Source organism: Balaenoptera borealis, assembly GCF_965194805.1.
Source record: "Balaenoptera borealis genome assembly, chromosome: 5".
Taxonomy (NCBI): domain Eukaryota; kingdom Metazoa; phylum Chordata; class Mammalia; order Artiodactyla; family Balaenopteridae; genus Balaenoptera; species Balaenoptera borealis.
In genome coordinates, this window is record NC_138862.1 from 19137048 (window position 1) to 19160854 (window position 23807).

At 37.5% G+C, this 23807-nt stretch overlaps 1 protein-coding gene across 7 annotated transcripts in view; it reads left to right on the plus strand.

Annotated features, from left to right (window-relative positions):
• The window catches only part of APP (amyloid beta precursor protein), a 274620-nt gene that overhangs the window by 69225 nt on the left and 181588 nt on the right, over window positions 1-23807 (plus strand). For all 7 annotated transcript variants that reach the window (XM_082391920.1, XM_082391921.1, XM_082391922.1 and 4 more), the window contains exon 3: window positions 7218-7347. In XM_082391920.1, coding sequence (XP_082248046.1) covers window positions 7218-7347 — 130 coding nt within the window. The remainder of the gene's footprint in view (window positions 1-7217; window positions 7348-23807) is intronic.

Genomic DNA, 23807 nt, shown 5'->3' on the forward strand with positions numbered 1-23807 from the left:
AGAATTTGATTAAAAATTGATTTTCAATGTTGAAAGACTAGAAAGAACAGTAAGTAAATTTTTTCAGAATTAGGAGCAATTCCCATGACCCTGACCATTAACTCTGTTTACAGCTTTTTATTAGCCACATTTGATTTTGTGTTCTTGAAATATTCTTGGTCATTTGGAATCTAGTTGTGTGTAAATATGACTTTTGTCATGAATTAATCCCTTGTCCCAGGTGGCCTGTTGCAAAAGGATACTCCGAGGGTTCCCCTGTTTGTCCTTAATGTTGCAAATAAAGGAAAGCTTTTGTAGGACTCTAACAATATACGTCTTAAATATTTTTATATTTCTGTATATATACCTATATGTTCTTGGCTTTCTTAAATATCATCCATGTATTTTCTTGGTTTGTGTATTTAACAACTTAAATGTCATCTTGTCTGAGATTAATATATTTTCAATTTGGATAGATAGAGAGAGAGAAAGACATAGAGAAAGGGAGACTCTTTTGATTTTTAAAATTTAGAATGAAAATGTTCTGATGGTGACCAAGTTTTAAGGTACTTTTCTGTAGTGAGGAAAACCAATTAAGTTACCAACTACAACCTTCTAATATGGATCTAAGATTGTTGCTACTCTACCTCTCTTGGTTGTTGGTATTTGAAATTTCTTCAGTTCACTTAAAAAAATTTTTTTTAATATATGTACAGATAGATTTGCTTTCAAAGATAAAACATGTTTGTATGGCCAAAATAACTGCTTGTTACAGATGCCTGGGCCAGTCAGATGGGCCTCCTTAGCCTAAGTGAGAGCCTCGCTTTTAATCTTCCTAAGTATCTTCCTCAGCTCTGTATTTATTAACATTTATTAACATTAATCTACTGCTTTCTATATAAGATGCTATCACTGGTAAAAGTTGCTACATCATACTTGGAAGAATAATATTAGAAGGCACTGAGATGCTTATTTTTCTCAAAAGCTTATAATCCAACTATAATATCATACTATTCGGATAATCTTTTTTAAGAGATACATTGATAATACCCAATGGGAGCTGAATATATACTAAATTTCCCTATGTCTAATGGATTCTGAACTTAGCAAGAAATAATCATTACCTATTTATCAGGCACTTACTGTGCTATCACGGTGTTGACCACCACTGAGGGAACACAAAAATGAATCATATTGTCCCTGCCTTCAAGGAGTGTATGTTCTAACGGGGCAGGAAGGCACATCAGTGTAATAAGAGGTAGAAAGTGGTCGGTGATCAAATACAAGCGATCGGATAAAATGCTTTGGATTCAGAGGTTGAAGTGATCAGGGAAGGGAATATTAGTGAACCAACTTTCGAGCTGGGCATTTTTCTTGGGTGTTGTTCATTCAGAAGGGAAATAAAGCTACCAAAATAGCTTATGTTTAAAAGGGGGCTTATTGAAGGAGACGCGGCACGTCTTGCTGGCGTTAGAGGTGCTCAGGTGGTCCCTGCCTTGTCCTCTGTCTATCTCTGTCTTGGGTACACAGCTGTCTCATCTTGGCTTCTCTCTCTGTACCTCTTATTTCCCTGCTTCTTCCAGAGGCCTAGTTCCCACTCCCCTGCGGGTTTTGACAGGCATCATCTCTGGCTATGACTGACCCTGCCTGCCAGCCGTGTATCCCCCCCTCATCTAACCGGAGCCTGGATGTGTTAGTTCACAACTCTTGAGCAAGGAGAATGCCCTTGTCAGTGTGCTTTCCTCGGGCTGTAACCAGCTATGGGGCCGGAGCTGCAGAGTTAAAATCTGGTCACGAATGAGTGCTCTTCCGGAGGACGGGGGGCTGGAGCGCTGCAGAGAGGGGCAGGCATGTTGGCAACCTCCTGATCACCTTAAACCAACGTTAATGAAGGCGGAACACCACAAGGAGGAGGAAATTGTGTTTCCTGCCCTTGGAAAGTGTATTTTCACTGGGGAGGCGGTGCACATATGTACCTAACCCAAATGTGAGGAGCACTGCGATAAATACAATAAAGCATTCCTGAAGTGAGAGAGAGGGATTAACATCTATTACACTGTGAGTGGAGGAGGTTTGTCTACATGGGAGACCCTGCTGGGCCTGGGCATCTGAAGTGTGGTGTAAGGGTCTTAAGAAGAGTGTGTTGGGGGCACAGTGTGTGTGTATTTCTTTAGCGGCTGCCTGTGTAATTCAGGAAGGTTTGTAGGAACTGAGGATGGTTTGCATTTCAAGTAACTGGCACAAGCTGGATTTGTTTCTGCTTTAAGTATTTCTTAATACAGCGGTTGTCATCTAAATCTTTTAATAATAAAAAACAGTCACTCATAATTGGCATGCACATAGGATACATTTTAGAAAAGGACGGGGGCTGTATAAAAGTCGGGTTTTGCTAATGCCTGCTGTTTCAGCAAATTATCAGCAATGCTTGTTGTGTTAGCAAGACATGCAGTTGCGTGTGTTGGAAAACATACAAATTAAATAGGTTAGGGATCTCAGATATCTTTATTTCCTGTGTTAACATGTGAGATGCACAAAGAAAATATAAAACATTGAGCTATGCTTATACTTAATTATGGTGAAAAGTCAGGGACTCAACTGACCACGAGCACATTTGCATGCCTAATTACTTTAATTTTTATTGTTGCCGAAGACTACGCTACTTTTTCAACATAAGATGCTTATTTGTCTCATAACACAAAAATGCTTATTTGTCTCTGGTGATATACTGGAGCTGCTTAATAAAAAATAAGATATAGTACTCGAAATTTTTGGCAGAAACTTTAGTATGTTTTTTGTTGTGTTTTTTTGTTTTGGTTTTTGCTTTCTGACTTGGAGGTTACTTGTGCATGTGGTAATCACTGTGATTTACTGGGTCTAGATGTGCTTCAGAAGAAATTTTGTGACTTTGATGTTTGGTGTTCCTCCCCTGTTTAAAATAAACCTCCTGAATTGAGAACAGCAAATTTTTATACTCTTTGGCAAAGTCGAATTAATAACTCCTTGTCTCAGGATAAAAGTGGCTGGAAGGGTGGAAGTCGCCACTTCCGTTTTCATTGTTAAGGCAGTAGGCAAACTACGTGTGGGATTCACGTGGTTCAGATTTTATAATCTCCTCCAACTGCCTATTAACAATCATCATTGTCCACGTTCTGGAGAGAGAAGTTGAAGCACAGTAAATAACACATATGTCCTAGATTTCCGGGTGGGAACTGGAAGGGAATTTTGTGTTTGGCTGATCACCTCGTGAAGCTCTGTTGCCCTTCAGGGGAGAATCCCTGTCTTCACTGACCTTAATTGGTCCGTATGCAATTCTATCTGCTAGAAAATTATCCACCAAATAAGTTACTGCTCTGTTGTACCAGATATTATTGGTGCAATACCTTAGGACACTGAAGAAGGAGCACATCATGAGCAAGAGACCTTTTATTTTTTTTTAACTTATCAATTTGTACCCTACAGATTGCTTTTTGGTTTTGAATTAAAAAGAAGAAAATATGACTTGACTGTGCCTGTAGGAGTTTTTTTTTATAGAAAACTGAAAGCTCCTGAGAAAATCCTCAGCAGGGTAATATTTCTGTGAAGTGACAGCTAGAACCCCTTTAGAAAAATATAGTAACTCACACTTTACTGCACATAATGTTGTGTCCCTCAGGGCAGGCTCTCTAGTGTCATAGAGTTTATGACTCATGAGCGCTGTACTTTGTGATATAATAAACAAGGAGAGGTGGTGGGAGAATTACATTGCTGCACAAAAAGCCACTTCACCTTTCATCATATAGGAAAAAACCCTGGGGATATTAAATTTTAGTGGCATTTTCAAGTTGAGCATTATCTACGACTGAAATGCATGCATTGAAGAGTTAAGATATGTAAGAACAAAATGAAATAAAGGGAAGGAGCTGTTTCCATTTAGAGCTAAGTTACTGGCAAGTGTTTTGGAAGAATAACTTTCTCAGTACCCGCCCAGGATCTGATTTAGATATCCTTTTCTGTGTGTTTTCATAGCATGTACCTCCCCATTGAATTTGCCTTATACTACACTGATCAGCGTTTTATTTTTTAGAGCAGTTTTAGGTTTGTGGCAAAATGGAGAGGAGGGTGCAAAGATTTCCTGTGTACCCCCTTCCCTGACTCACGCATAGCTTCTCCCCCTTTCTCAACATCCCCCAGCAGAATAGTACATTTATTTCAATTGATGAACCTACATGGTCACATGATTATCACCCAAAGTCCATAGTTTACCTTAAGGTCCACTCTTGGTGTTGTACATTCTGTGGGTTTGGACAAATGTATAATGACATGTATTCACCATTACAGTATCATATAGAATCATTTCACTGCCCCCAGAATCCTCTATGCACTTCCTGTTCATCGCTCCTTCACCCTAGCCTCTGGTAACCATTGGTCTTTTTACTGTCGCCATAGTTTTGCCTTTTCCAGAATGTCATGTATTTAGAATCATACATGTATTTTCACACTGGCTTCTTTCACTTAGTAATGGTCAGCTAAGATTCCTCCATGTCTTTTCATGGTTTGATAGCTTCTTTCTTTTTAGTGCTAGGTAATCCATTGGATGTACCACAGTTTTTATTCATTCTCAGTACCTGATTTTTTAATTGATTGACCTCGGGGTTGGGACAAGGGTGAGGCAAGTGAGGCAATGAGGAAGCAAGATAAATAATATTTTAATGCACTATTTTTTAAAAATATGGGCTTCCCTGGTGGCACCGTGGTTGAGGGTCTGCCTGCCAATGCAGGGGACACGGGTTCGAGCCCTGGTCTGGGAGGATCCCACATGCCGCGGAGCAGCTGGGCCCGTGAGCCACAACTACTCAGCCTGCGCGTCTGGAGCCTGTGCTCCGCAACAAGAGAGGCCACGATAGTGAGAGGCCCGAGCACCGCGATGAAGAGTGGCCCCCGCTCGCCGCAACTAGAGAAAGCCCTCGCACAGAAACGAAGACCCAACACAGCCATAAATAAATAAATAAATTAATTAATTAATTAATTAAAAAGAAATGTACCACAATTTAAAATATATATATATATATATATAGATAACCATTTTGTCTTTTATTTATTTATTTATTTATTGTTGGCTGTTTCACATGGCTTGTGGCATTTCCAGTTCCCTGCCCAGGGATTGAACCTGGGCCACGACAGTGAAAGCCCAGAATCCTAACCATTAGGCTACCAGGGAACTCCTTTAATGCACTAAAAAGTAAAAATTAATGCCCAAAACTCCACAGTGAACAAAATATCAGCATTTCAAATAAATCTTCAAATAAAGACAGGATCATGGCATGCTCTCTTTGAATGTGACTGACAATCATAAGAAAAATTCCTTCTATCCATAACCCACATTGTGGACAGTATCTTCTTGCCCTGAAACTGGTTTTTCCCCAAAGGCACTGCTTCCCCTGTAGCCCCCTCGGGTAGTTCTTCCCTTGCAACCCTCATAGCATTGTGCCTAGAGGTAGGGATGTGCTCCTTCTCACTCATTTTCACTTCCAAACCATTTTTTCCTTCTCCCTAAAATGCCCCCACGCAAACTGTGACATACATGCTCTTGGACTAACTTACCCCTCTCCTGCACCTGTTGGAGGCATCTGGAGAGCTCTTTCTACTGCAGTGGCATCCTCCTCAATCTTTGAAGGTTTTAGGTCCTGACCTTCTGTCATTCAGTCAACTGCATCTTTCGTAATTCTTAGGTGATTTTTAATTTATTTATTTTATTTGTATTTTTTTTTTGGCTGTGTTGGGTCTTCCTTGCTGCGTGTGGGCTTTCTCTAGTTGCAGTGAGCGGGGGCTACTCTTCGTTGCGGCACACGGGCTTCTCATTGCGGTGGCTTCTCTTGCTGCGGAGCACGGGCTCTAGGCGCACGGGCTTCAGTAGTTGTGGCTTGCGGGCTCTAGAACGCAGGCTCAGTAGTTGTGGCGCACAGGCTTAGTTGCTCCGCGGCATGTGGGATCTTCCCGGACCAGGGCCCGAACCTGTGTCCCCTGCATTGGCAGGCGGATTCTTAACCACTGCGCCACCAGGGAAGCCCCATTCTTAGGTGATTTTAATATCAACCTTGATGATCCAAGATTCCAGCTTCTGTTTTTTTTATTTTCATTCCTCCAGTGATCTTGCTTTTATCATTCTTCTTCAGCCATGCCCTCTGATACTCATGTTATACTCCTTGCAATTACCAATAACTGTTACTCCTCCAGAATCTTAATTTCAGCTCTCTGACTCTCCAAGTACTCCTTCTAACCACCCCATTTTCTTTGGTATCTTTAGGACAAAATTCTGTAGCGCACACCAGGACTCATTGATACTACAGCCTTTTAAACGTGTATCTCAACCTTCATATTCCCACTTTAGATTTCATGGCCCATTATTATAACCATTCCCTTGCTTCTACCCTCAGTTCTCGTATGCTTTTCTCTCTTCATTGTATTTAACTGGCAAAACAGCAACCCTGGTGAAATGCAAGGGAAATCCCATTTTAGAAATAAATTTTTGTGTTTATATTTTTCCTTCAAATCTCTACTATTATTATTAATAAATAGGAGGGATTTGATATTTTCACAAATATATTTTAGTTCATCAGGTTTCACATTTCTTTCCAAGTGCTCAGTAAACACCGTGATTTGTTGAGAACAGTAATCAGAGCAAAGGGCTGTAATTATCAAGGGAAGAGATTCATCAATGCAATTCTTTATCTAAATGACAGTCATGATAACTGTTTGATAAATTGTGCTTATGTAAATTACTTTGAATAAAGAGAAAGATTTTTATGTAGGAAGCTTGCTGTGTGTCATATCCTGTATGTGAAATATTTGCCCAATTGAGTAAGACATGGGCGGTTTGAATTTAAGTCATGGTGATATTCCCAGGTGTATCTACTATAACATTTATTTAGGGCATTACAGAGTATCATCGTCACACCAGTTTATTTTGCATTGAAATGACCCCATGCTTTTAAGAGGGCCCCCTCTTCCCTTTCTATTTTATCTCCCCTAGAAAATATGTTAAGCCGGAATGGGTGCAGTAAAATAAAGTAAAAGTTATATTGCTTAATGTTTTGAATGGAATGATAGGTTCTTGATCTTTTACTTTACTCTGAATTCCCCAAGCTAGATCACAATTAGAGCAGGCTTGAAAACCTTAGAATAACAGTGGCGGTTCAACGTGTGCTTGTGTGCCAGCCCTGCCTCAGGTAACGATTTACCCTTTTTGTGTGCTCTCCCAGGTCTACCCTGAACTGCAGATCACCAATGTGGTGGAAGCCAACCAACCAGTGACCATCCAGAACTGGTGCAAGAGAGGCCGGAAGCAGTGCAAGACCCATGCCCACATTGTGATTCCCTACCGCTGCTTAGGTGAGCTGACTGACCTTGGAGCTGGCGTTGATTGGCTATGGGCTTTGGGGATGAAAAGGAAGGATGCTCTAATTATTAGATCAGATATGCAGGCTCTTCCTTCAGCATATTGCCACTCTGCGTTGGAGTATATTTTGGACTCTTAAAGTAGCCTGTGTCCTGACAGTAAAGGAGCAGTATGTCTGAGCTCCCTGCCTCAGAATGAATTTACCGAGTGTGTTTATTATCTTTAAAAATTTGTGGACCTATCCCATAACTGCTGAATGAAAATGCCTAGTCGTGGGGCCCAGGAATCTTAATTTTACCAATTTCTGTAGATGATTCTCATGCACACTAATTAACTGGACTTAGTAGAATTCAGACCTTGTGTGTTTCTTCAATAGACTTCATAGAAAAGAGAGCCTAATGTGCATTTTGCTAATTTCTTAAAAATCTCTTTCTTCAACAACCCACTACACCTCCTGTTTGAAGATAATTGGGGAATTAGAGTTTAAGTTGTTTTTTTTTTTTCCTGCTTACATCAAACTAGAGGGAACAGTTTGATCACTAAGGTTTAAATGTGTGTTCCTTACTGACCTCAAATTTTACTATAATTTGTTATTTTAAAAACTGAGTTGTTTTATGTGGTATCATATTTTTTCCTCCGGAAATACTCTCCTACTCTATATTTAATCTGACTTGGTTCTGTCTCTTCCTAGTTGATTTTTTTATGTAACCAGGCATTGGGAAAATCAGCAGTCTTTGATCTGATAGCTGGCATCTAGATGTTTTCCCGAAGTTTATTCATCGGTAGGATAGTTGTAAATAAGGACATAGGGATTTATCTGTGGAGGTTCTGGATATTCATTCCAATGACATCTTGTGAAGACTAAAAGGGGTCTGTCTTTAAAAAAAAGTCCCAACAGCAAACTTAGAGGGTCAGGATGACAGATTCTGGAGATCTGTGTAATACTTGGGTCAAACATGAATGTCATAAGAACATATTGATTACTGTTCACGCCTGCACACAGTTTGAGACATTAATAGAAAACTGGGCTAATGCCCAATGAATGAAGATTCCATCTGGTGGATTTATGATAAAGAAAATGTGGAAAACCAGATTCTTAAACATTTGGCAATTAAAGAGTTTCCTTGTTCCTCCTTATCCGTTGTTCCTAGATACTTTACAAGGCTTCTAAGCCATTTCTGTCTGACTGGTCAAGAAGTGAAGTTTTAATAAGATGAAAATAAGTAATGTTTAAATACTAGGTACAGAACTCCAATGTCAAGAGATATTGAGGTCAGCTGTCTTCAGGAACTGTATATTTCAGTCTAATTTAGTTGTTAAACCTAAAAACCATTTCATTCAGTATAAGTTAGGAAGTAGATCGGGATCCAGTTAATTAGGTGGGCCAGGTCTTGTTAATGATTTGTTTCTTTTGGTTCTCACTTACCCATTCTATGAAATGTTTCAAATACATTTTCTTTACGATATAAGCTCACTGGGAACAGGTACTAGGTCTCTGGATGCGTGTTATTGCTGATGACACCTGATACAGCACTCACAACTGTAGCTGTGTTTCAGAAGTAAACTCATAACATTTTGCTTAGATCTCCCTGCTTCATAATTCTATTCTGAATTGTCAGAATTAACTAAAAGGTGGAATCCACATTAAGATCGCGCTTCACGACCATAGTGCCACTCATTGTGGCAAATTTCTTTTGAGCCCAGATGGATTGTATCCCCTCTGCCAGCCACTCTCCCTGCCCCTACTCCATACATCTCCCCGTCTCTGGAAAGCTCTCTTCCTATGGCAGGAGTATTGAAACTCCAAGGGAAAAACCACTGTGAGAAGGAACAAAAGATACCTAGAATGTGTTCAGATCTAAATATGAAGCCAGGAGATTTTGTGATAATGCTATGATTACTATCAGATACATGTTTTTATCATGATCAGCTGAGTTATGTACCATTTGGGAAAACTCCATCCTAAGTAATTTCGTTTTTGATAATTAATCTCACCCAGAAAACACTTATTTGATAGTAATGTTAATGACCTCTCCTCACCGTATTTTGTTAACCACTGTGGAAAGAGGGCCACTTCAAAATGTGTCATTCCACTATATTTACAGAGCTATATTCCACAAATATTTACAGAGCTGTAATGTGCAGGGTAAAGATGGGCAAGAGGAAATGGAAAAGCTGATAAAATCATTCTTTCCCTGAAAGGCTGTGTAAAAGGATGGAAAGGAGTTGATTCCTGCTGAGGCTTTGGCATCAGCATGTATCAGATTTCTTTTTCATCTTTTGAACAGATTGCATAATTGCAGAAGACGTCGCTTGTGATGTGTTTAGCCAGTTTCCCAGGTCTGGTATAGTAGCTGGTATTAAATTAACACATCGACACTACCGCTTCTTGACTACAAGTGGGACTAGATAATCATAAGTATTTCCAGTAGGTAACTGGCTTGTATGAATCCCTGGTATTTTTCCACTGAACCAAAAATTAGACCCTAACATGACAAGTATCAATAGAACATACAATGCTTTCTACTTTGTTACTGAGCTTAGATTAGAATTGAGGAATGTGGGTACTACTTGATTCCTAGGTGATACCAAATTTTCCAAAAGGCTTTTTTTCCTGCTTTTTTTTTTTATCAAATGAAAGATTCTTTAAATTCTATGGTGCTTTACAATTTTCAGAAGTTTCACACACATGATTTCATATAATCCTGTAATAACCCCGTTTTTTCCCCTGCCCCTCCCCCCTTCCCTCTCCCTACTGGTAACCACTAGTTTGTTTTCTTTATCTGCTTCTTTTTTGTTTCATTCATTGGTTTGTTCTATTTTTTAGATTCCACATATAAGTGATATCATACAGTATTTGTCTTTCTCTGTCTGACTTACTTCATTTAGCATAATGCCCTCAAAGTCCATCCATGTTGCTGCAAATGGCAAAATTTCATTCTTTAACTAATAATATTACAAAAGGTGCTGTATAATATAACCACAATGAATACAACAGTGTGTTGTTTTCAGGAAAAGGAGTGGGAAAACATAAGTGTGTAATTTATATATTATTTTAATTCCATTAATACTGCACAGTCCCAATAGTTTAAATATTGTTTTTCCTATTTTCTTCCTTTCCCTTTCCCTTTTGTTCCTTCCTTCTTTGCTCCCTGCCCTCTTTGTTCCTCCCTAGATTTTAACATCTGTTACACATAGCGCTGTCAAGCTCTTTATACTTGTATAGGGCACCCACTGAAAACTTCCTCTGTGAGGCAGGCAATGTTGGTTTTATTAGTCTCACTTCACAGGCACAAATAATGAGGGTCAGCGAGACTGAATTTCTTGCAGTAACTCACACAGCTATTTGGTGGTAGAATAAGGACCGAAGCCCAAGATCTTTCAATTCTCAATCCAGTGTTCCTTACAGTATGAGAAGAGAATTGTACTAGAGCCAATAACCACCTGATTTACAAAATCAAATCATTGAGGGAAGGCTGTGATTTGGAGGCACTAAGTAACACTTTAAAAAAAATCTCACTGTAAATGTGTCTCATAAAGGACACAGCCATGTTGCTGGAACCTCCGTGGTTCCAGGATAAATTTCTCTGCATGATCAGGTTTCCACTTTATGGTAGTAACAGGCAACATTCTTATATATTACTTGCTGCTTGAACAAAAAATTACTGTTTAGCGTTACCATAAGTACCCTCTAAAATTTCTGGCTGTATCTAAATAAATACTTTAGACAAAAGAGATTATTTTACTAAAGTTAATACTTAGAAAGGTGCTACCTAGAAAACAAATAAGATTGTCTTAAACATTAAGCATATTAAAATTCAAAGCAAGGCTTGAAGAGAGAAAAATGCCTGTTATGTTCGGCACGCAGCCTTCCTGACCTTTTTATCAGATGCAGGATCCAGTGCCACACTGGGTTATTTTTCTCTAAGCCATGTATTTGCCTTGGGCATCCCTGCTCTAAGGTGTCTTGCATTCCTTGTCTAGATGGAGAGAGTGTATTAGGTTGCTGTTGCCCCTTTCCTCCCATGGAGTGGATGATTTCCCTTGAGAGTGAGCTGGCTTTCTCATTTCACCCTTTGCTTTTTAGTTATGCCTCTGGCACCACACAGTAAGATCTGTCTTAATCATTTGAACATTTTATTAATTATCTCATACGGGATTCAAGCACATCATTATTACTCAAGAATATTTTCTTTGCAAAGCATTCAACCCCTTTCCATTTGAAGTACTACTTTTCATGGTGTTATAGGTCCACTATTGAAACTGATGCTCTTCTGCATTTGCCACTGTCCAGTAAAGGCAAAGTACATTGCGTAAGGAGAGTTACTGTTGATTTATGGGGACAAAGTAGGGTTAATAGTTTAATCCAAAGGAATTAGAAATTAAGGAATTACTACCTTGAATCTCATTTTATTTCATTTTATACTCAAGGCTTTCCAAACTTACAAGTAGTAATGACAAGGAAGCTATTCAGATATGGTCAGATGAGAAATGAAAGTTACTCAGTTCATTTTAATTTTGAATTTTACTGTTTTAATAAAATTTTAGGGCAAGCAAACATTGTTTTCTAGGTGACTACTTTTGTGTCAATTATCTACAGCTATCTTGATCTTCTTTAGTGTGAAAAGCATGTATTTGGATACTTTGGCAGATATTTTACCAGCGTCGTTTTTTGGATTTATCCTAAACAATTCTCTTGAGACACAGTAAACAGCAGAACAACATTCAAGATTGCTACATAAGACTCCATCTAACTTTAAGAATGGGGATAGGGATGGGAGAACATTTTTATTGTGGACTCTAAGGACTTTTTTAAATGCCCAGATGCCCCAGTGCGATAATCGAGTAGGATAACTAGTCAATGCCTCTGGCTCCTCCAGTTCTATGACCTCTGAACTCTGTAGATCCGATCCCTTATGAAGTCCTGGAAGATGTGTGTGCTGGGGCTGTATAAATGTACAGTGGGAACGATGCTTGATGAGCCTGGCCTCTGCACATGAGATGGATACAAACCCTTGAATATTCTATATTTTTAAAGATTGTCTACATTGTGCTCTCATGAGGAATGATCAGAATCCCTGGGCGTTTCTTCATCAGGGAAGGCTAATCACCCACCTCGGAGAGACATCAGACTTCTTTTTATGTGATCTTCCACTTTGAATATTAGTCATACTCCAAAACCAGTTTATAGAGTCTGATTCTCAACTGTGTAAAACAAAATATGCATGGAAAAGAAATCTCACCAGTGTTTATCCCCAATCAGTGGGATTACAGGTTATTTTTATTTTATTTAAGGCTTTTTCTATTAATTTCTATAATAAACGAATAGTTTTTATGTTCAGAAAAAGCTGGGCCATGAAATCAGTACATAAAATTTTGTATCTACCTTCAGTTTAGTGGTGGTTAAAAAAGAGTCAAAAGGCTTGAAAGGACACACAGAATGATTCTTAATTTGTTTTATCTATTGGTAGATATGCTTTAGGAGTTTTATATAGTAGGAATAACTTCTTATGGGAAAATATATTTTAGAAACACCATGCTGCCGAAATAAAAGGATAATGTCTCCCTTCTTACCTTTACCCAATTTTAAGCAGCAATAAGCATCAAAAATTCTTCAGAAAAGATCCTTTTTTTAATATTTATTTATTTTATTATTTTAATTTTGGCTGTGTCGGGTCTTAGTTGCGGCACGTGGGATCTTTCATTGTGGCGCAAGGGCTTCTCTCTAGTTGTGGGGCACAGGCTCCACAGCACGTGGGCTCTGTAGTTTGCGGCACGCGGGCTCTCTAGTTGAGGCGCATGCACTCTGGAGTTGTGGCGTGCCAGTTCCACAGCGGGCTTTGTTGCCCCGCGGCATGTGGGATCTTAGTTCCCTGACCAGGGATCGAACCTGAGTCCCCTGCATTGAAAGTTGGATTCTTCACCACTGGACCACCAGAGAAGTCCTGAAAAGATCCTTGATCTTGCTTAATGTTTTTTTGTTTGTTTGTTTTCTCAAAAAATTGCATCTGGAAGCTACATTTGTTTCAGGGTGGATTGTTGAATAGGAAGACTACATTTATCCTATAGATTCCTTCTGGGTGGGGAAGGACTTAGAAGGTGAAGCCCCTCCCATTTGGTAAAGCAGGAAAACCCGTAAAAATGTTTTCCTTCCATTTAGGCCATCTGCCAAGATCAGTGATCCATGCTGGTCCCAGTCATGCTGGCTCCACCTGATTTGCTTTCTGAAAGTTTGTGAAGGGGAATGAGTTGAAAGGTTGATTTTGTAAATCAAACTTAGAAAAGAGAAATTTCGTGGTTTTTGTTGCCTCCAATGCCAATTTAGCTTCCTCTTCTCGTTTTAATTGTTGTATCTGCTATTATGTCCCTATTCTGGGACTTTTAACAACTTATGTTTTGTCGGGATAAGAGCTATGATAGTATGAATAATTTACTTAGTGAAATGTTTGATTTTGTCTTTTTTAACTGGAGGTATATTTAGGAGTTGTTACATAATATGAGTCATTAAGAAAAAAACAACAACTTTTGAAAATTTGCCGTTATACTTTATAGGTGTGCTCCATTGTCAGTGTTGTACTAAAATACACAGTTATCTGCATGGGTCCTAGATGATAGGCAAGAAAAAGAAATCTCAGTTTATTTGACATGATATTGTTCCAACACTTCTCAGTAATGCATTGAAAAGTATATATACTGAGGTTAATAGGCATCTCATTTGTAATATGTGCTGCAGGTTGCAGTTGTGTGCTTGAAATTCACTGCTTACAGAAGTAACACATGTTCATTGTATGAAGTTTAGAAAATGTGACCACTACCAAAAAATAATAACCAAAAAACCATCTGGCTTCCTTTCAGTCTATTTTTTGGCATATATGTTTTGTTTTTATTATTTTTAGTAGTTATGTAATTCTGTTTCCCATTTTGTCACCAGCTTTTTTTTCACCTAACATTTTTATACTTTATTCATGAAATTTAATATTCTTTGAAAACACTCTTTTTAATCTAGCATTACACCGGGCACTACAATGTGTCTGTTCCTTATTTTTGGCAGTTAGGTTGCTTGTTTTGTTGTGATTGTTGTAAATGATGCTGTGACAAACATCGTGGTAGATATATTTGCTTTCATTTGATTTTTACAAACAGTTATTACCTGCAGGTGTTGCACATCTTATAGTTGCTTTTATAAAAGATATGTACTATTTAATTGTATGTATTAAAATATGGAGGAAATTTTTTAACTGATATGTGATCCTGAGTATATAGATACCTCTATATTTAGCTCTGATATTTTTATTGATAATTAGTTAAAAACCATTCATAATTTCTATTATTTGTTAATAATAAAGAGACTATTTAAAATATTTTTTCTCTAAATTTCCAACTTGGGAAATAGTCAATTGACTAGTCACAAAGACATAAACCCTACAAAAGTGACTAGTAAGAGTTGTAATTTATATATTCATTGTGTAAGGTTTTATTGACCACCTGCATGTGCTTGACCCTGAAGATAGGTGAGATGTGGTCCCTCTTTCTGGGTTTATAATGTAGGAGTAGGGGGCTTCTGGCTAAGGACTTTGAGGAAGACTTGGCAAGAAGTAGCATTGTGCCAGGATTTCAAGGATGGGGGCAAGAATGGAGATATATTTTAGGTATTTAGACAATGATGAGCAAAGTCCTGAAGGTAGGACCTTAAAGGCTATGCATCATTTTCAGGAAGAGGGAGTAGTTGGTTATGATAGGGTATTAGTTTTTTAAAAGCATTAGTGTTTTCATTCATTTATAGTAAATACTATTATGTTATCATTTTAAATTTAAATTTATATCTAACTACTTATTTTCAGGCTGGCATCGAATATATACCTCTTTCCTTTAATGTATATGCACATGATACTTAACTGTTGTCTTTTGGCAACTGAGGTTAGAATTTTTGAGAGTAGAAAACATTTTTTTTTAAGCTAATAATTCAATCATAATAAAAAAGATGAGTAGAAACTCAGCAATCACCTGCTGCTCTGGTTGCCATTTTTATATGAAATGCCAGCACTATTTGAGTTGTATATATGTATTGTGGCTCTCTCCAAGAGATACTGGGATATGAATTTTTTTTTTTTAATTGAGATTATTATGGATTCTCCATACAAGTAAATTATGACCCCCATTATTTACTGTTTGCTTTTATAAACAGCAGTTAAATTCATGAAAAGTATATTCTGTGTTTAATTTCTTTTATTTTTTATATTGCTTTTAGATTGTTTCCATATATATAAAGAGAGAGACAGATGCTGGCATCCAAGAAATTTTTTAAAAATCACATGTAACTTAAACTTCACATGGTCACATTTTCACCTACTTTATTAAAAAAGGGCAAAAATGCCTTTAGATTTAGTAACACATCAGCTAGAGTGGATGTATGTTATTTTGAGTTTTTAATTTCTCTATGTATTTGGAATCAGTACTGTCATATCAGATCTGATGGTCTTGAAACATTTACTTTTCTGTGCCAACCAGTAAACAGCTGCTTCCTGGTTGCATCTGCATAATGTAACCATGGTAATCATTAGCTTGCTGTTTTAACATAAATTTAATATGAAGGACCATATGTTTCCAGCTAACCTCAAGTTGTGTCTTTTGTCATGGACTTTTCTTTTTTCCTGATGTGATTGAGTAGAAGTGATTATGGTAGGGAATCAAGAAAGAAATGGACTTCCATCAAAGTTCTCTTTTCACTCTGGGAACTTCTTTTTTAGGTGATGTGTTGCTTGCCATAACTTCCTACCTGCAACAGAGAAAGGAAACTGATTTTCCCTTTTGTGTTTACAGCTCAATTCTCATCATGTTATTTCCCAAAACAACACATTTGAGATCTTTTCTTGATTTTGCTTACTGTTTTGGCCAGTAAATAACTTTCCAAAGAACTATAGTAGAAAATGTAATTTGTATGACAGTTGTATAAGATTTGGGGGGAATTGGGGTACCATGTTTTAATACCACATGAATAATTGTAACCAGAAAGAGAAGATAAAATGTAAGAAAATCTCTAGAGTGGTACAGACAACTATCATTATGGTTCCTAGGACGGGAAAGTGACTTAAACCCAACATAACAATTGGAATTCAGTAAATTAACTCAGACTCTTACCACGAAATCCTAGTTTCCATTATATTTTAATTAGCAAACTACATTTTAAAAGTTATGTAAATAGACATAGACTTAATGCCATCACAAATTACAGGAAATTTTTGATGTATTTCTTCTTTAGGAAAAAGTACTGAGAAATGCTTTTTTGTGGACTCAAAAAAATTTAGTTTTGATCTTGTTTAAGTAGGTACAGCATATCTTTATAATATCTCCAAACAGTACCCATTAAAGTAGAACTGTATTTACTATGAAGGGAAGAGTTCATTATATCAAGCATACTACAGTGAAATTTGGGGAAATAATTTCTCTGAGGTATTTTAATGCATTTCAGAAAAGTAATTTGATGTTTGTATGTAATGAAAGAATTGACCAAAGAGCAGTGAGGCAAAAAGTATGCACAAAAGAAAACATCATGAATGTAAGAAATGACATAAAGATGACAGCCAAGATGAAGCCCGAGTAAAGATGTATTTCAATGTTCAACTTTTAGTACTCGACACTGCGAGCGCTCAGTGTTGGTTTTACTCAGCAGTCTAGAGATAAATTGTTAGTTTTCTTTTTTATCACAGTGGTCACTGAGTGGCTTCATTAAACTTTCTTTCTCTTCCACGTCCCTTGATAAATTTCAGCTCTTGCTGGTGATGTGATGTGTCCCAGGAATCTTTTTTTTTTTCCTTCTGTCAGTTTGTCTCAGACTTTAGCCTTGAATCCTGGTGGTGAAGGGAAGTCCCAAGGCAACAGCTGTGCTGCAGTCTGGAGAGAAGCCAGTCCAGACTGGAGGAGAATGCGAAGGCTCCCAGGAGGGAGGTCTCCAGACCAAAAAATACCATAGCACTGATGCAGTACCTGATGGGCCTGCCTGTACTTAGTGTGGTTATAGAGTTCTGTTGCAGAGTTCGGGAAAGATGCAGTACGGATAGGTGCAAGAGAAGATGAAGCAAGTGTAAAAATGGGGCAGGTATTAACTTTAGAAAAAGAAAAACCAGAAGTTAAAAAATAGCAAACAGCTGTAAGAGAAAAAGAAAGAATATGCCATTGCCAGGGTCTGAACAGTACTGAGGCAGTCACGATACAGATGCTATTTACATGATAAAACTATACTGGAAGGAAGGTGGGAAGGGAAGGGGTAGACTCACCTTCACATTAGGAAGACTGAAAATGGAAAAAGCAAAGAAAATAGCTGTTTAAGTACAGAGTTTAAAAATATGGGGGTGTATAGCAGAGAGACAGCTAAATGAGATGGCAATAAATGACTTTTATTACCTCTTTTTGCTACAGAGAAATTTATCAAGTAGGTCTATGGCAGGAAGAAGTTGAGTTTAGGCTTCCGGGGATTTTTTTTTAATCAGAAATTTTCTTTTAAGATTAGAATTTGCGAGTGAAAGTAGTGTTAGAGGTGTCCTTATTTAGCTAACTTTGAGCTGGATAAAGTTAAACGGTGATTTCATAGAGGGGAGCTTGTTGTGTATTGTGTATTTCCTTAGAAGATGTTTGCTTCTCCATGGGCATAATTTATGACTATATGTATATAAAATTATCCTTATACCTATTTTACAGAATTCAGGGCAGAATGTTACTGTTTTAGATGTTGTAGAGGTTTGTAGTTGTGATTGTTTTTACTCTGGAAACATGCTGATCTTCTCTGCTGATTTAGTGACAGGTGTTTGTTCAAGGACCCAAACTCAACATGATCAAAACTCGACTCCTCTCCCCCGGAAGTTCTCTTCTAACCACAAATCTGTTGAAATCTCTAATCATTTTTACACTTGCTTCAAATTTGCTTTATGACTGGATGGTATGAACTTTTTCTGTGAGTAAGATGAGGGATTGCTGTAAGAATAGGAGATAAGGCTGGAGCATGCAGTAGAAGTTTCTGGAAAGAAGATGAGGCATAGTATGGATCCTAAGGCATAAGTAGAGAAAATGAAGAGATATGAATTAGAAAACATTTTCTGGGGACAACAGTTTGTGTCGGTAATATTGGTACATAATGTTGGAAAATTAGAACGGAACTAAGATAGTTGATTAAGTTTGGAATAGCACAGAAATCACATTTTTATTTGCAAAGACATTAAATTCATTTGACTGTTTCTTTTATGTGGTGTCTAGAAAAATATCTGAACAGTCAATGCGGTTTTAAGCCTTTAATTATGTCAGTTCTTTTAATAGATAGTATATTGGATTAGAGAAAAAACTCCTTATACTTTGGAGTAATATTTCCATAAACTGTAGTAACCTGGCCACACAGCGCCTCAACATGTTTTGAATTTAAATAGCAGATCCATAATAAGGTAGTAAATTGGGAGAAAGTTTTACAATTAGTGGATTTGAGGGCCTATTGAGGGAAAAGAATAATCATAGAGCTATCCTGGGAATAAACAGTACATGGTCCTGAAGACTAAGATGCCCTTCCTGCAATGCTTGTAAATTTGGAAATAATTGTTTTTTTATCAGAAATGTAAGCTCTATGAAAATTGGGACTTTTGTTTCATTCACTGAAATATATTCCCAGAGCTTTAAGCATGTCATGGCACATAGTAGGTACTTAATTAAGTGCATATTGAATGAATGAATTGAGGAGTTAGATGAATGTTTTAAAAGGAAGGAAATCTTAAAGAAGAAATAGCCTAAACACTGGGAAGGCAAAGGGCGTAAAGCAGTAATTTCACATGCCTAAAAGAATCTCCAAGATTATAGAAATAAATGTCATTTACTTATGCCAGTATTTATCAGTAGGGGAAAGGCAGGTTTTACTTAACAACCAAGAAGTAACGTAGGAATCTCAGATTAGGTAGAAACTAAGATTTTTTTGGACCTGGATAAAAGAACGTTAAATTCTTATCTCTGGGAAATTAGGGTCTAATCTGTGTCTAGTTTAAAGCCAGTGTAAAAATTAATAAAGAGAAACCTCATTTAAAATGGAATCAGGCATCCCTGAAGTGGGCGCTCTTATGTACACACCACCCATCGCAGCTTTACATTTCTGAGCAGCAAGGTCTCTACTACCCCAGCAGGAGGAAGGAAGATTTCCTCCTAGCCCAATAACAAGCCCAGCCAATGGGAAACTCTGCAACTCAGCCAATGAGAAGCCATCACCACCCTGAACTGTCCCTTTCCCTTCAATGGACTTTTGCTTAGATCAGCCCCGCCCAACTTCCTCCTCTTTCTCTATATAGTAACCTTCCTCTCCTTCATTTGCTGGGCTTGCCTGTGATATTTCCTATAGCTTGATTGTCCCGAACTGCAATTCCTCTGATATTCCTGAATAAACTCACTTTGCTGGTGAAATAACTGGCTGTTTTATTTTAAAGGTTGACACCAGTATTACCAGAGGCATCTGTATTCAGACATAAAACATACCATTAGATTAGTTTATGACAGTTTCATTATCTTTAGCTTTTAAGTCTAATAATAACAAAGGGTTGTTTTAACAGAAACCCACTTCTAAGTATCATTTATAATGATAATGGAATCTACAAACTTATTTCAGATTTTTATGTTGTATCTTAAGAGTTAGGATAATATATGTGTATACTAACCATTAATTCCTATCATATTGAAATGCCTTTATTAGATGATGAGGTGAATGTGGTGCTTAGTAGGTAATTGATATGTAGATATTAATTACTCCCCTGCTAAAGGTTTAAATTTTCTCATGACATTAAAATTTGGGCCACCCTATTGATTTATTAATTTAGGTGTACATGTATTTTCAAAAATGTTATCCAGCTGGAGTTCCCCTAAATCTTCCCCTTTTAGTCTTAACTACTTTGAGAGAAATTTTTTTTTTTCTTTTTCCGCTGTCACTGAAGATCTCCTTCTTTATTGTATATCTTCATCAGCTCCAGGTTGCTGGTTTCCTATGAGTTGGTCATGTGACTCTTTCCTCTTGCTTTATTGAAAACAGAATTAATTGTCAGTCAGGAGCTTATGATATTCTGCATTATCTAAGCATATTTAATATAGTAGGCTCATTTTCAGTATGCCAAGAAGTTATCCTGTTTTGCCATTTAAAGAATTTTAGTTTCTTTTTCTATTTTTGTTCTCATTTTAAATTTTTAGCCAAAATTCTCAACTGAGTCATGGGTACCAGTGCATATATTTTCTTCAGTAGGTTCTTTAACTTCACTGTATCTGAGATTGACTTCATAATGACCTTTGGTCAGTAGACCCTTTATTTTATTTTATGTATCAGCAATTTTTAGCCTTCTCATATTTTCCTGTTCATCAAAGACCCCTGGGTCCTCAGGTCAATCACTTAACCCCATATCTTTAATTTCCACCCTTGCTCTACCCATTCACAGCTGTGCTTCTTGATACGATAGTCAGCCATTCCCATCTTATCTTTGCAACATCTGCCCCCCTCCAGTTAGCCATTATTGGTATCCATCCCTTCAACTCCAGTGAATGAGCTCTTTGCCCAGACATTTTTTTGTCCTTCTTGACGTCTCAGTGGTATCTAACCCTGCTGATCACTGCCTTCTCCCCACACTATTATTATGCTCTTGCCTTTGTTATTCTCTCCGCTGACTCCCATTCTTCCTCTGGCTCATTTTTCTGTAGCCTTCTCAATATTGGTGTTTATATGAGTCCTCCTGGGTTGTTTATTTTCTCACAATACACATACTAGGAAACCTCATCAGTGCATTGGTTTCCCAAAGGCCTGGCTTGATGAATCCCGAGTTATTAAATCCAGGCCAGGCCTCCAAGTACTTACTCGTCATCAGACTTCCTATGACTCCCAGAGTCTTGATAATTAGCCTTGTCCCTGCAGGATAAGAGCAGGCAGCGAACTGCTAAGAGTGCAGAGTATTGGTTGGCTCTTAGCTTTCCTGGACATTTCATCTAAGATGTATGCCAGATTTCCTTACCAATAACTGGTGAATTTAGGAGTCTCAGATTAAACACAGAGCACATGAGCATGGGATATGCCTATCCTATTTTTCTCTGTTGGTTTATTGTATCATTTGGGATAAAAATCTGTTTCAGGCAAAAGGTAGGATTGTTTTCAACTTTTATTAATATCTCCTGGACCCTTGATTTCATGCAAAGGAATTAATTGCATTTGAATGAGCTTAATGCATCAGGCTATTGGTGCAAAAATACACCTCATGCTGGGCTATCACCATCATCAAGGGCTTTTGTTGTTGCTTTGTTTTATTTTGCTTTTTCTGTGGGTAAATGACAACTAGTATGCAAGAATAAAATGAATCAAACTTAAGTCCCTAGTAAATATTCATGTATTCATTTTTCACATTTTTTAAAGAAATGAAGATATGCAATTAAGCATAATCCCCTCTTAAAATTTGACTTTAAAAAACATTTTTAGCTATTTTAACTTATATATAAATTTCTTACAAAATATATATTTTTTATATAGATGTGATCTCAGTGTTGGATTTACCATCTTACGCTGTGAGGATATCTTCCATTCGTACTAAGATTTGTAATTGGAAGAAGAGAATTAAATCATTTGGAAGCAAAACATGGAAAACTGCCCCAGTGTAGGAATATTAATTAAACAGCTGCCTAAATGATTAAAGAACGATAAGATGGTCTTATCAAGTACTCAGATTTCCAAGAAAGCAGACATACCACCTATTACTTATTGTTATAGTTGATGAATGTTTATATGCACATGAGAACTGTTATCAAAGATGTCTTTTGTACCTACTTGGTGTGCAGTTGGCTTTTTCAATACCTTAGCCCTGTCTTCCCAAAGAGATGGCCTTCTATATATGGCCTTTGAAATATGCATTTTCTAAGATTTATATAAGTAGCCAACTTCTTCCCTGTTATAGAAATTTAAAAACTAAGGCTTTGAGATATCCAGATAGTTTAAACATCAGTCAAAAATGAAACATCTAGAATCATCATGTAATGGCATGAGTGGGAAGGGTGTCAGGCCAAGAGGGGGAACTGACCTTATGCTTCTTTTGACTGGGAGAAAGGCGAACATGCCTGCCTTATGTAATGGTGACCTTGAGTAAACCCTACGTTAAGCCATTAAATGGGTCACCTTGAGCTTACATAATGTAGATCCTGTGACCTGTTAGCCTAATTGCGTTGTTAGAAAGTCTGCTTTGGGCCAGAAAATAGCAAATCACTTAACACTTTTCTTAGATGATTCTGATAACCAAATATTCTTACCAAAATCAAAAGTTTTTCCTCAGCATTTTCCCAAAACCAGAACATTTCTAGGTTAAAACAACTGAGACTCTAAGTATGATTTTCCTTTGGTCTACATTTTAGTCATCTTTACAATTTTGAGTGAAAGACAGAAACTGTATTATTTGGAATGAGAGATACCTTGGAATTACCCCTGTATTTGAAAGCCTTAATCATATATAATTTCCTCATTTATAAATGTTAAATCTGAAATGAGAGATTTGCCTTCTTCAAACATGTTTTGTGTGCCTTCTCTCTGCAACAGGGCCTTACTTTGAAAAACTAGCTCAGATTTAGTGTGATTTAAAGGCTGAGCTTCTGCATGCCTGGAATTCTTGCTCTTCAGAGTATTTGCTCCCTGGAAAAGTCAACTGAAGACGGAGTTGTCATGTGACTTTGGACTGTTGACCCGGAAGACGTTTGGGTAATGGAATGGGCTTTGGCAGAGTTCTGCTGCTTTCTGGTTGAGGAGAGCCAGGAGAGGAGGGCAGGGCTGCACACGGCTGGCTGTGTTCAGATGGGAAGAACCAGTGTGAAAATGTTTGAAGCCTGAATGTGCCTTCATTTGATCATTTACTTTATTGCTTAAGAGAATTTTAAACTGCCACATCCATAGTGGGCTGTAGCTTGTAGTGACACATATTTAAATGATCTTGCATCTAAACAAATGCATTCACTCTCTGCCTGCTGTGTAAAATCGGAATGACACCTGTACTCTGTTGGAAAGGAACAGACGTTTTCATTACAAACTTCAGTCAAGCAGAAAAGTAGCAAAGTGAGCAGAAATTTTCATTTACATCCATGATTGAAGTTGCAGTGATAAAAAGAAAATTGCTAGGTTCAAGAATAGCCTTGTTCTCATTCTGTTATACGACACGGGGGATTTGGTCAATACAGAAATAGTTTTTAATACTTATGTTGTTGAGGATGGCTCTGATCAATAGTTTCAAATTGTGCATATCTTTTAACTGACCTTAGATTTTTCTAGGGTTTTTGTAGTATCTTTAAACAGACTCCAGTATCCCCTTATTATCAAGTCCATTATTTATTTGTTAAAATGTGGGCTTTATGTTCCATTACCACAGAGATTCACAGTAATTTCTTTGCTTGTAGTTGTGAGTTTCAGCAGGTGTAGACAGATAACTCA